The sequence below is a fragment of the Balaenoptera musculus genome, chromosome 7 (genome assembly GCF_009873245.2).
Source record: "Balaenoptera musculus isolate JJ_BM4_2016_0621 chromosome 7, mBalMus1.pri.v3, whole genome shotgun sequence".
Lineage (NCBI taxonomy): Eukaryota > Metazoa > Chordata > Mammalia > Artiodactyla > Balaenopteridae > Balaenoptera > Balaenoptera musculus.
The window spans coordinates 36,006,827-36,020,975 of NC_045791.1; the positions used below are offsets into that span (position 1 = coordinate 36,006,827).

The following is a 14,149-nucleotide window of genomic DNA, read 5'->3' on the forward strand; positions in this document are numbered from 1 at the left end:
TGCATTAACTCCCTACAAAGTTCAAATTCGTTTTACCAAAATATTTATATTTAAACTCAAATATGACTTCTAATTATCTAAATAGGAAGTGTTCAAGGAAAATTTATTTTCTTTTATTTATAATTTTTTTTTTTTTTTGGGGCCACGCTGTGCAGCTTGTGGGATCTCAGTTCCCCGATCCAGGGATCAAACCTGTTGCGCCCCCTGCAGTGGAAGCGTGGAGTCCTAACCACTGGACAGCCAGGGAATTCCCATGTGAAAAATTTCAAAAAGACCTCATTAAAACACAGCCCTCGAATCCGAGGATGAAACAGAGACAACACATACGACACAAGTAATAAAATGAAAATAAAACTGTTGTGATAAATTTGTCAGCAATATCAGAATTACCCAAGGAGTTTTTCAAAATACAGAATTCTAGGCCCTCCCTCAAACTTACTGAAGTATGGTATTCAGAAGGATAATCAAGAAAGCTGTAATTTAAAAAGCAACTAGGTAGATCAGAAAAAGAACTTGGGGAAGCTTACTGTAAAATAATGCTAATCCATTTCTTGCCTTTTGCAAGCACATCTCTAATGTCATTACCTCGAGAGGACAACATGAGTAAAATGTGGTTATTAATTTGGTTCCCACTAAGTCACATATAAATGGCAAAGGACAATTGCAGGCTTGACCTAATAAACATATTTCAAGAATACCTGATAAAGCTAACTTCAGATTTTGGGGAAAATATTTTGTCCTGAATCACAAAACTCAATTAGAAAGAAGTATCCTATTTATTTGGAAACAAACAAAACAGCTTTTCAAGGATGGACAAACAATTATGTAAAATTCAGTTAGTGATCGCATAAAAAAAGTGACCATTCTTCGCTGCTGGACAACTTTTAAAAAACTGTTCCTTCCACTTAGTCATCATTCTTACTCTGTAATTCTTCATCTTCTGCAAAAGTTGGATTATCCATCAGATACTGCTGGGCTTCAGACCAAGTAGTAGAGTATGTCACGTTAGCCATGTTGTCAAGTATGTTTTTTAAGGCTTCCCAATTTCTCTTTCGCAACTGCTTTGCTTGCTCCTAAATCAAAAATATGAATATATGTTTTGAATTTCAAATAAAGTATGACATATAAACTGCAATTAGTGAAGGTTTCTTCACATTCTGATGTCCAAATTTCAAATGTTACCCATTTACTTTAAATATCAACACTCTTTACCTTTCCAGTGCTCTTGCCTAACTGCTTGGCTCTTACCTTCAAATTTTTTTTTTAACCTCTCTTCTAAAGCTGGAATCCCACCTCCCTCACCCCCTCGCAAAATCTCTCCTCTCACAACTATGCATTGTAGACACTGTCCAAACGAAAGTTACAAATCACACAACAGGTAAATGATAATGTGTTCAACCTCTTTCAGCTATGTTCAAATTTTTGTCAATAATACATTTCTCTAAGTCTCTTGGAAGACTGGATAGCATACAACTTAGTACATAACAAAACAGACACGAGCAAAACTAAATTCATTTGTAGGATAGTATTTTAGTGTTTTAAAACACTATCTTACAAATACATTTTAATGGTAACAATTACACATTACTGCTGTTCTTGTAAAATAATCATATATAAATGCCTTATAAGCAAAACCACTGAGTATTTTTTCAAACCAACAAGCTAAATATAAGTATTTTTCAAAGTGGGCGTAAGACAGCCAATTAATGACAATCTAAGTATCAGCTGCACAAATCTCTACCTACTATGTTCACATCAGTACTTATTATTATAGGAGCTGTTTTTAAATGTAACTTCTAATAAATAGATCTGTTGCACCATATAAACTAGATAAACCAACGAAAATGAACATGTTATAAAGTAACTCCTAAACAGGATGAAGAAACATCTTGTTTTATCAATAAACACTAGTAAGAGCGAATAATACCTTTTCTTTTTTTGAAAGAAAGAATAAAACATCTTCATAGATTTCAAGACGATCACGTTCTGATATTGCATTCCAGACTTCCATCTCTCCAAACATTTGCTCTGCTTTTCTATTTGTTAAAAAGATTAAATGTTACTCTATACTATACCATAAAAATGTTAAACCATTTTAATGTTATTCTAAATTTAATACCACCAAATGAACACTCTTTCCCACTCTTAAGTTCATGATTGTATTATAAGAGAAAACTTTTGTATAAATTTTGTTGATTTTGTTTCAAAAAAAGATGTGATTTCACTGGTTCAAAAAAAAAAAAACTTTTGGATAATTAAGAAAAAGAACAAAACAGCTTAGGCCTTGATTTCTCCTTTAGAGATAGAGGAGATAATTCCAATTGAGCGATGTTTTGTAATTAAGACTATAATTAAGACTATCTCGGGCTTCCCTGGTGGCGCAGTGGTTGGGAGTCCGCCTGCCGGTGCAGGGGACACGGGTTCGAGCCCTGGTCTGGGAAGATCCCACATGCCGCGGAGCAACTAAGCCCGTGTGCCACAACTACTGAGCCTGCGCGTCTGGAGCCTGTGCTCCGCAACGGGAGGGGCCATGACAGTGAGAGGCCCGCGCACCGTGATGAAGAGTGGCCCCCACTTGCCACAACTGGAGAAAGCCCTCGCACAGAAACAAAGACCTAACACAGCCAAAAATAAATAATAAATAAATAAATAAATAAATTTATAAAAAAAAGAAGACTATCTCTATTTCTCAGGGTAGCGACAGAGACTACCAAACTGCCCATGGAACTAAATTACAGACTTCAATAAACTGTAAGAAATTTAGTTAACAGATAAAATCGGACTATTGAAAGAAATGGAAGAGTTCTTCACTAAGGCTTTTCTGGAAAAGTGAGGAAAGTAAGAAAACATATAGGGAAAATGAACGTAATAGCTTATTGCAAAGATGTTAATAATTAATTACTCACAATTTTAAATAACAAAGCACTCCAAAAATAAGAATGCTATATAAATGTAAATTTTCAAAAATGCTATACATAATGAAAATAGCCTATTTCTATTCCACAAATACAAAAAAATCTGAATTCTTTTTTAAAATTTTTTTTTAACATCTGTATTGGAGTATAATTGCTTTACAATGGTGTATTAGTTTCTGCTGTATAACAAAGTGAATCAGCTATACATAAACATATATTCCCATATCTCTCCCCCTGTTGCATCTTGAATTCTTATATTAAGGAGAAAGGAGTCAAGCTTTCACTTTGAAATAAAGTATTTCTCCCTTTTTTATTGTAGTCCCTAATTAATAACTCAGTAAGTCTATAAATTCCACATTTAACTACTGATTTATCTTTTACCTTATGAAACTGTCACATTCACAATCATTTAGCTTTAATGAACATCTGGATTAGTTACTGCACTTGGTAAAAAGTCTGACACAGAAACAGTACAGTAAACATACACCATGATCAGTAAAAATCTTACTTGTATCTAGTTGTGGAAGTCATTTTTTCATGATTTTCAAGAAAACGCTGAAAGGATTCCTTAGCCTCTTTGTATTTGGATCTTGCTTCTTCTTTTTCTTCTTTCTCTGTCTGGACTTTATAAGCATTAAAGGCCTGCTTTTTTTCACTCAACTTTGCTAAAGCACTAAATAGAAAAATATCGTATAAGACTAAATGAAGGTAAGATGATCAAATGTTAGTGCTTTGAAAAAACAATAAATTTCATTCACAAATTAAGAAAATGTCAGTAAGTTATTAAAGATAGCAAATAATTACAGAAAATAATTTCTACTTTAAAAATAATTCTAACATCTATAGCAGGGTGCCCAGACTATATGACAAGCCTTTTAACTTTTTTGGTTCTTATCAGACATAAAGCAACTCTATTATTGGTATCCAAAATAACAGAAGACCATGGAGTGAAAAGTTGTATTATTTTACATAATTTAAATTTTCTAGGCTTGGTTTGCTCAAGGTGGAAAGTAAATAAAAAAATCAAACTGTTACCTGTATCGTGGATCATTAATGATCATTTTCATAGCTTGCTCCCATGAAGCATTAGATGGTACCCGCTGAAAATCATTTAATGAAAAGTTAAAATTTCACACAAATATAGTAAGTCATACAACAGGGAACAAAGTATAATACTCACTGCAAACATCAACCACTTCCCTTTGCAGGAGTTTGAAAAAAGGTCTAAAAAATAATTTATTGAAGCAAGCAAATCTGTGTAATGTATCTATAGACTAAAAAGAAAAACTGAAATTTAAACAGACCATGAATACTTTCTTCCTCAGACTACTGATTAGAAGACAGAACAATTTTTATGAATAAAAAACCTTCTATGAAATACTGAGGTGGAATGTGCTGGGTAGTACCTTACACATTCTTTTTGGTTGAAAGTCAGTTTCTCAAAGTTAAAAAAAGAAAAAAGACAACTTTAGTTCATTTTCAGTCACAGCCGTTTATAAGATTAGTATTTTTAATAAAAGCATCAAGGTACAAACTGCACTGAAGGATAATTTCATTTATTAGATACTTATAATAAAAATCTCTATTATAAATACCTTTTCCTTCAATAATTCTTTAAATGCTTGCTTTGCTTCCTCCTTTGTATTCCAAGTATATGTTTTTTTTGCTGGTTGGCTTTCTTCCTCCTCCTTTTTGGGAGTAAAACTAGAGAGAAATTTATACATTGTATTTACAATTTAAATAAACACTTGCTTTATTTAGGAAAATAATGTGTTATTATTATTTGCTGTTGAGGTAAACAAATTAAACTTATTTGACAAGTTGAATAAAGTCTCCATGAGACACATTTAATGCAACATAAAGAAATAAAAGTACTATATAGTTTTTTCCTCTAACATTCGGTTATTAAGACCTTGTACAAAGGCTAAAATAAACATTTACACTACAACACTAGTTTCACTAGCCCACAATACTTTCAAATGGCTTATAAAACTTACTCAGCATCCTCATTTTAGTGTCTTAATAATAGGATTTGGACAAGTGTGCGTAAAATATAAAAAAGAGGGCTGCCCTGGTGGCGCAGTGGTTGAGAATCTGCCTTCCAATGCAGGGGACGCGGGTTCGAGCCCTGGTCTGGGAAGATCCCACATGCCGCAGAGCAACTGGGCCCGTGAGCCACAACTACTGAGCCTGTGCGTCTGAAGCCTGTGCTCCGCAACAAGAGAGGCCATGATAGTGAGAGGCCCGCGCACCGCGATGAAGAGTGGCCCCCGCTTGCCAGAACTAGAGAAAGCCCTCGCACAGAAATGAAGACCCAACACAGCCAAAAATAAATAAATAAATAAATTTAAAAAATATATATATATATATATAAAAAAGATGTAGAGATCAATCTAAATCGGGATTGGCAAACTACAACCCATGGGTCAAATCCAGCCTGCTGCCAATTTCTGTAAATACAGCTTTACTGGAACATGGCCCTGCTCAAGAGTTTGCATACTGATTATGGCTGACTGCATACTACCACAGCAGAATTGAGTCATTGTGACAGACTGTATCACCAACAAAACCAGAAGTATTTACTCTTTGAAGGTTTATGAAGAAGTCTGCCTAACACTGATCTCAAACAGAAAGAATTACCCAAGAACTGTCAACTGTACTTGTTTGAGGGATCTTTATGAAAAAATTGTATAATCGTAACATTTCTTCCTTTATAGAAGAGAATGCAGGAAAAGACAAATCAAAAAGCAAACCCCATCCCCCACCTTTAAGTTGAATGCATATTCTGGAATACACACTAATAAAAAATACAATTAATTCATAACCTCTGAATCAAGTAACCTTATTTTGGAATATTTATTTAAAATCATCAAAAATATTGTAAAGAGCACAGCCAAAAATTACTAGCTGTAAATGATCTATGTTCAAAGTAATTAAAATCAAGTTTATTATACTGACTCAAGCACTATAATAAGGAAACAAAAAAGGAAGCAGAAAACAGTTGTTTGTTAAAAATGTGAAAAACAAGTTATTGTGAAAAAATACAATAGGTATGAAAAGATGTAAACAATACTATTGTAGAAGGGCTAAATGTCTATCAGTAGGAGAATACTTAAATTAATGTATATATAAATAATATTATGTTGAATTATATAAATAATAATTAATATTCAACACGATAGGGTATGGATCTCTATTGATGTAGACGTCTCTGATATATTTTTAAAATTTAAAATATGCACATATTTTAAATGCACAAAAATAGGAAGAAGGATATAATTAAAATGTTAACTGTCACTCTTTTATGCCTTCAAATATACTATATAGATATCTTTTTGAACTTCTAAACATCAGAAAAAATTATAAAGCTATTTTCATACTTTGGAAAATGACCATTAAAAATAATCAAAAAAGTTTATAAAAGGGGGTAGGAAGATGAAATCAATATACTTAAATATTAAGATGGGTGATCGTGTTTGGATCTTGACATCATGATTAACATTTTTTTTAATATATGTGGATATCTTTAAAATCAAGAAGCACAGCTCAAGGTTACTTTTTATAGCTATAAAAAGCACAGCCATATGAAATATTACTAGATCATAGGGTACATACAAACTGTAAACTTAGAGATGCAGCTATTTGGCCTTATTAAAAAGTTGTACCAATTTAACCTCACTAACAGTTTTCCTATACACTGTTAAGTGTTATCTTGATTTTTGTCTACTTGATTTTTGCTTGTTTGTTCAATACTGAACTACAGCAACTTCCCTGCAGTGCTGTAGTAAGCCACATTTCAGAATGAAATAGAAAGAAAATCAGTAATTCTGATCCTGTCTTTACTTAAAATTTTATTTTATTAATCATGGGATTTTTGCATTGATTTTGATTTAAAATACTGCATTTTGATTACTAAGGTTTTTGGCACTCCTTCAAATTTGTCTCTTACCCTATCACCAGCTCTGCTTCCTAAACTTGTGTGGATTAGTTTTGCAATAGTTTGAAAGCATGACCCCACAAAAAATCTCAAAAATTATCCATTATCTAAAGGCTTATGTTTTGATTCTCAAAAAGCTTTTATTAAACACTTAATGGCCACTGACTAAACCAGCAATTTCTTATATTAATGAAGTCTGGTACTGATTTGCAGAAAACAAGTTACTAAACTTACTCAGCTACAGTTTCCTGCTTAGACGTTTCTTCTCCAGTATTACTAGACACTTCAACACTTTGATCCTGAACAGCAGGGGTACTAGTAAGTTGTGCTTGTTCTTCAGTCGAAATTGTTACTGTATTTTCATTATCTACAACAGTAGCAACAATCGAAGTAACCTCAGGCTCAGGAACAACTGGAACAGTTCCACCGACAGTACTAGAAGCAGAGGTGGAAGCACTTGCATTGGCTGCAGCTGCAGCAGCTGCTGCTGCAGCTGCTGCTGCAACAACAGCAGCTGCTGCTTCTGCAGCAGCCATGGTGCTCATTGTGGTTGGAATTTCTGTTGTAGGAACTGGGGCTGTTGATGTGGTGCACTCTTCTTGTTTACTATATATTTAAAAAAGAGAAAGCTAGTCAGTTCATTATGAATAATCACAAAGCCAAATAAAGTTAGTTTTAAATTATCATAAAATCAAATGAATAAGAGAAACTAGTATAAGGGAAAAACGGCAGTGCTGCCGAACTATTAAGCCATTCAAAAAGATTAAAACCACAGTATGAAACTGAATTACTCTGATTTAATTCAGCAAACATTCGTGATAATGTATGATAGGCACTCATGCAACAATCTGCATTTCCAAAAGTCCAATAACTGTTTTCATTTACAAAATGTCCTATCAGATTGTATTATGCCATAAAATTTGACCTATATCATTAATTTCATTTCACCCATTAAAAGGAAAACCTGAGTAAAGGAAGGGAGATATACTGATACAATACTTCATCCGTTCCCAAATTAATTCAAATCAAATTTTGGACTTTTCTGTAACAGTTTTTGTTAAGGATGCTGTTCAAATTCTAGTAACTGTCTAGGAAAGCATCAAGTGTGTATCTTGAGTAAACATCTCTTTCCCTACCCGAAATCCTCTGAAGACATCAAACTATCAGGCCTACCATGTAAAATACTATTTATACAGACAGTTAAAACAAGGATGTTATAGGAGATACTAAATTTGTAAATATGTACTGATGTCCAAAACTGCTTACCTGCTTTCTTCAGCTTTGATCATTGCTATTAAAGAGAAAAAAAGAACAGTTACGTACTACATAGCTTTTTAAATACAATCAATGAAAACAGACTTTAAAAGGAGATAAAAGTTCTATACAGTAAGATTTACCACCCTTTAAAAAAAAAAAAATCACTACATTTATAGAGCAAAGGTTCTGTAAATTCCAGGGCAGCAATTAAAGAATAAAAACAAACTTTAAATAACAGCAAGTTTTAGGAAAGCTTCTTCCAACAGTGTTACTTTCTCAAAGGCTGTTGGCTACTGCAAAAACTCCCTGAAAGTATCTGCATAATTCTGGAATAAAATAGTATTTTCCCCAGGGATAAAACTACTTGTTTTTTGTTTTTTTTAAAGATACTAAATTCAAAATGGGGTCAAATGTATGTTATGAAATTCCAGCACATATATACTAGCATTGACAGGTAGATAGATAGTTATGCACACCAACTATTTGTAATAGGGTTATATCAGAAATGAGCTTGATATTTCTTACATAAATGAACTCAGAATCTACCTATCTACAATATTATTATTAGCCAATGCTAGTATAGAAGTATAAATTGAGCTTTAAAGATCTGCACTCAATATTTCAGCTTTCATTCTAGTTAAAATAAATTTTTCTTTAGGGGTAACAAAGATATCTCATCTATTCAGCATTATTAGGGAATGAGGTGCTCCATGTAAATGATAATATAAGCTTAACTCTATGAAAATATTTTTAACACTTATCCCCTTTTAAAGGAAATCTGTTTAGTATGGCTGACAAAACATACTAAAGGGGTTATCATTACGAATTAACAAATATTTCGGATAATGACCATCCAAGCTAATGAGGGGACACAGGGAAAAGGTAAATAGACGTAAGACCACAGTGCCTTTAAGAAATTTTTATTCTCTCTTTCCTGTCGGAAGTCGTTACACGTTGCAGACTACTTTATTAGCCCCATTCTCCTATAATCTGTTGCTTCTAAGCCAATAGTTTATGACACCAGATTCTATTAGAAGAGTAAAAGAACTAAATTCTCAATTCCTACTCTGAATCCCTGCTATTTTAAGCCCTAGGTTTTATATTAGGTAGTATTTCTAGATTCTCAGGGATATTCTGAATAGTTGAGGATGTTGGAAAATTCTCCTTTTGTAAGTGAGGCATGGTATTTTATTTACTTTAATTCTCCCATAATAAACATAAAGGCTATTTTGCAATGTTGTGCTAAAATAAAATCAGCATTAAATGTAGAGTCTCACAATATATTAACAAAATTTAAAATGCTAAGAGTTCAAGGTTCTCTGCTATCTGCTGAGTTAAGTCACATATTCCATGTGTGCACCAACACTCATAGCTGTCTTTAGAAATATCGTATATGATGTCTTTGTTCAATTTTCCAATGGTAAATGAGGTTTTTTGTTTAAAAAAGAAAGTCAAAGTACAATGTTAAAAGCTACAAGCTCATTTATAATATAACCCTTAAATGAAAGGAATTCTTTGAATTAGAGATTCCTCACTGCAGATTTATCCAATTATGGTTAGTGAACATTCGTGACATACTCTTAAAATGTTAAATAATGACAGAAAATGAATTATCAAAGCAGCTCACCATGCAGGTTTGATTTTGTAATAAGACTTCCAGCAACAATGGTATTCTGGTATCCTAGTTTCAGTGGAATCAAATCAAATAAAAATCTATTTAAAATCTATAGAACTGAGTTCTAGAGCAACAAGAAAATAAGAGCCCATAAAACTGTTACACCATTTAAAACGTTCTAATCACTTAATTAAAAAATATAAGGCCTTTGAACAATCCTATTTATGAAGGACTGTTCCAATGTGAATGGCATATATACATAAAAAAGTGACATTAAAAATTATCTTTCCCTGTTTTACCTTCAAGATCTTCAAGTTCTTTAGGTTTCGCCCAGCGGGATTCTTTTGTTTGAGAATTGTAATAGTAAGGCTTTCCAGAGTCAGATTTGTACTCCTTCCAAGGGCATTTAGATAAAAGTTGCTAAAGCAAAATAAAAACCTTCAGTTAACAGTAATATACTTAGCATCTTTCATCATTCACATCACTGTTTTTACTAGATATTATCAACCCATACAATTCTAAAGCTTGCGAGATGGTAATATAAGCTACCAACTATAGGATACTTACTAACTAATGTTAAGTTATTTGAATATATTATGTTTGTCTAAGGTAATGTACCTATTAAGGGGCAAAGATAAGATTCAAAACCAGGTCTATATGAATTTCAAATCCTATGTGCTCTTGCCATTTACATCCCACCATAGGTAAAAATCACCATCCATATTTCACAAACAGGCTTCTCAAATACTAATACAAGTAGGAAAAACATAAAATTTGGGAGAAACCAAAATCTGATTTGGTTATGCTTAGATTTCAGTTTCACAAGCAATTTATTACAAACCTATGTGAACTACCTTATGTAAGGAAGCACTGTAAGTATGATATACTTAAAACCTAATATACAGAACCTGTTAGGGTGGAATGAGAATGCTACTGAAAACTCAAATTTAATCAGTGTCTTGGGCAAATATCTATGTCAGTATTGGGATAAATAAAAAATTTTATCATCTGCCAACTTCCCCTCCCAAGTACTGCTGTTCTATAATTAGTGTGGTGGCCTGGAAAATATTTTTACCTCCTCAAATTCTTAATTAAGAGGAGGAAAAAAAAGAATATGCTGCCTACTAGGAAAAACCTTCAAGTATAGCTTTGAAATGCCAGATCAGCTCTTACTTAGGACTCCAGACTTCCTTATTAAACCACAGGTAACATTGCTTACTTAGTTTATTCCTTCAATCTTATTTTCATATCTGTATATTTTGAATGGTAAAATTTACAACATAAAATGAAATATACATACTTTTGCTGGGGGGGGATATTTTCCAAAGAGACAATTTCCCATTCTAAAAGATGGAAGTATTTGTATTTGTAATTTAACTTCATCTCCATTATCCTAGCCCCACTGGAAAAATGTAAGAACCCAGTAGAAGATATCTGAAATCACTCAGGTTTGCTATAAAGAGGAAAACAAATAAAGGGCAAGCAGAGAGAGAGTATTTTTTTCTTCCAATTTATTCTTTAAATACGTTTCTTAAATTGATACCACCTGACAAAGGTTCCTGAGCAGGGGTAAATATCAGTAAACAAAATTGGTCTGCCTATAGAAGGGAATGAATTTTGTCTTTTTGCTGATTGGTGTGACTGTAAAAACCCTTTTCTCCTCTGAATGCCTTTGTAGCATCCTTTTCTGATATAAGTAGTATTATTCTTTGGAAAGCCAAATACTCACCAAAATCCTAAAAAAAAAAAAAAAGACCCAATCTATTTAATCTCAAATTCCAGTCCTCAAACTTTTACCTCAGCAGGAGTTTTAAGATCATCTGGTTTCTCCCAAGTAGACTGTTTTGTTTCAGTATTATAGTAGTAGGTCCTTCCATCAGGTGATTTATGTTCAGTCCACATTGATTTCTAAAGAAAAATAATTATAAAAAGATTTAAATTATTTAACAGTGCCACTGACAGTAAATATCAGTATCATTAGTTTCAAAGCAATATATGAAGAAATTAAAAGTATAAAATGGGCATACTTTTGACAGTTATTTAGAATAACTGATCAATGCAAGTAGGGAGGTAACTGAAAATAGAATATTTTTAAAGTACCTCAAAAGCAGCATGGATCAGTTCAGGTTTTAGGATCTCTCTCCATTCTACAGTCTCAGAATTATAAGGATATGACTGCTTATAACTACTACACATAAGAAAATCTTTCAGCAACACAAATCTATGCCTTGTGGATAAAAAAGAATATATGAACGAGATGCTAATGTAGTATAGGTGGATTGATCATGAGCTCAACAACTCTAACCCAAAGAATATTTACATCAAGTTGGACAAAGTTCTAAACTGACATGCCATAAAGATGCAGGCATCAAAATTAGAAAGGATGCCTTTGCATGACAATCAGAACTTAATAATCAACAAGGTGAAATTTAACAGGGATAAAATGTGAATACAAATGCCTCAACACAAGATGAGTAAGATAAAGTTTTACATGAAACTAGTTTGATACAGAATATAAATCCACTAACGGGGTCCAAAAGAACTACTAAGAAACTACCAAAAGTCGTTAGTAAGACCTCAAGTATCAACAGACATGATAGCTCAAACAAAGGTTGCTTAAGGGGCTTCCCTGGTGGTCCAGTGGTAAAGAATCTGCCTTCCAATGCAGGGGACACAGGTTCTATCTTTGGTCAGGGAACTAAGATCCCACATGCTGCAGGGCAAACTAAGCCCGCAGGCCACAACTAAAGAGCCTACATGCTGCAAACTACAGAGCCCACACAGCACAACTAGAGGGAGGCCCACGCACCACAACTAGAGAGAAACCCACGCGCCACAACGAAGACCTGACGCAGCCAAAAAAATAAAGAAAATAAATAAATAAAAGGTTGGTTAAGAGTTTTATAAGGTCACCATATATACACGTGCACAAACACAAAATAATAATAATAATAATAAAAGGGGTTGGGAGGAACCTTTGAGAGATGATAGATGTCTATGGTCTTGGTGATAGTTTCATGGATGTGTATTTATTCCTCAAATCATCCAGTCATACACATTTAGTATGTACAGCTTTTCGTATGTCAATCATACCTTAATAAAGTGGTTTTTAAAAAGCAGTTTTACAAAGAATTATGAATGAATGAATTACTGGATGAGATCAAAGGTACTAAGCCCACTTCTGGGCACCAGATTTTTCAGACTAAAGTATGCTCAAAAAAGGGTTATAAAAATGATCTATACCAAATTTCTTCAAATCTAAAACAAAAGATTGTTGTACATTCCTCTAAGGAAGAAAAGGTAAAATCACTGTCAAACCATCACATTTTTTATCACTCAGATTTATGTTAAACTTTTTGAAAGGACTTATTCTTACTTATTAGACTTAGGTTTTATCCCCTATCACTCCTATGTATACATAAAAAGGAAAATAGGCAAATAAAATAATTAATCTATTCCTTAAACTTTACACTCAGACCCCTTATTGTATCCAAGTTGCTAACGTCCATTATATTTCCACACAATACCATCCATCCCCTGTTGCGTACCAAGAATCCTACTAATAATGCAGCATTTCTTAAAAGCAAAACAAAACAAGCCATAAAATAACTGAAAACCACTGCTACTGGTTCTTAACTTTCTCCTTACCTATTTAAAACTGGCTTACCTTTCTTCCCTCCCTATCAACTTTATTGAGTAATGGAGCAGATCTACTTCTGATTTCTGCTTTGGGAATGTGGCTAAACACATGTGATTCATCGCTTTTCCTACTCTCTCACATAATCATTTTATTCCTAGCTGATAAAAGAGTGTTGTGCCATTATTTCTAGGATTTTCTTGCAAACCACTGACATTCAGTCTTCTGATGTTGGCACTTTTACTGTTCAGTCATGCACAACTAGGTGATAACTGCTGCCTGGAGAATGAAGATCATAGGACCTCATGGATGATAGAATGCATTCCAATTTCAGATGTGTTAAATGTTGAAATATGCTAATTGAAAACTATATAAGGAACATTTGCAAATTGTGGGGATGGAGAACAAGAATAGACGACTTAAGGAGGACATAAATCAATGTAATTTTAACAAAAGTAGATGAGGTAAGATGATTATTTTCTGTAATTTCTGAAAAAAGAACTAGAGTTAAGTGAAGGAATTACAGACGCCATTAGAATTCACAGAAAAGAACTTGACCAAATTTGGGTTGTTTAATACAAAACGGCCCTTCCTATAGAGATTTGTTAAGACCATTCTGTAAATAGTCTGACACGACCACTTACAGAATCTTACAGAACAGATTTCTGAATGATGTACAAGGATGATTAGATAATTCCAAAGGTGTATTTAAATTCCTTAACTTGTTCTAGTACCTCTGCAGAATATGACAACTATAATCTCTCTGGAGCAAAAATTAAGTAACTGCT

The 14,149-nt window shown here is 33.2% G+C and overlaps 1 protein-coding gene across 9 annotated transcripts in view; it reads right to left on the reverse strand.

Moving 5' to 3' along the window:
• The window catches only part of PRPF40A (pre-mRNA processing factor 40 homolog A), a 56,445-nt gene that overhangs the window by 13,579 nt on the left and 28,717 nt on the right, over positions 1 to 14,149 (reverse strand). For 5 of the 9 annotated variants that reach the window (XM_036858639.1, XM_036858637.1, XM_036858636.1 and 2 more), the window contains 10 exons: positions 11,522 to 11,632; positions 10,024 to 10,144; positions 9,737 to 9,790; positions 8,119 to 8,143; positions 7,087 to 7,458; positions 4,511 to 4,619; positions 3,951 to 4,015; positions 3,424 to 3,588; positions 1,928 to 2,036; positions 923 to 1,073 (listed from right to left, as the gene is read on the reverse strand). In XM_036858639.1, coding sequence (XP_036714534.1) covers positions 923 to 1,073; positions 1,928 to 2,036; positions 3,424 to 3,588; positions 3,951 to 4,015; positions 4,511 to 4,619; positions 7,087 to 7,458; positions 8,119 to 8,143; positions 9,737 to 9,790; positions 10,024 to 10,144; positions 11,522 to 11,632 — 1,282 coding nt within the window. The remainder of the gene's footprint in view (positions 1 to 922; positions 1,074 to 1,927; positions 2,037 to 3,423; positions 3,589 to 3,950; positions 4,016 to 4,510; positions 4,620 to 7,086; positions 7,459 to 8,118; positions 8,144 to 9,736; positions 9,791 to 10,023; positions 10,145 to 11,521; positions 11,633 to 14,149) is intronic. The other 4 variants (XM_036858641.1, XM_036858638.1, XM_036858635.1 and 1 more) reach the window with 1 other exon arrangement.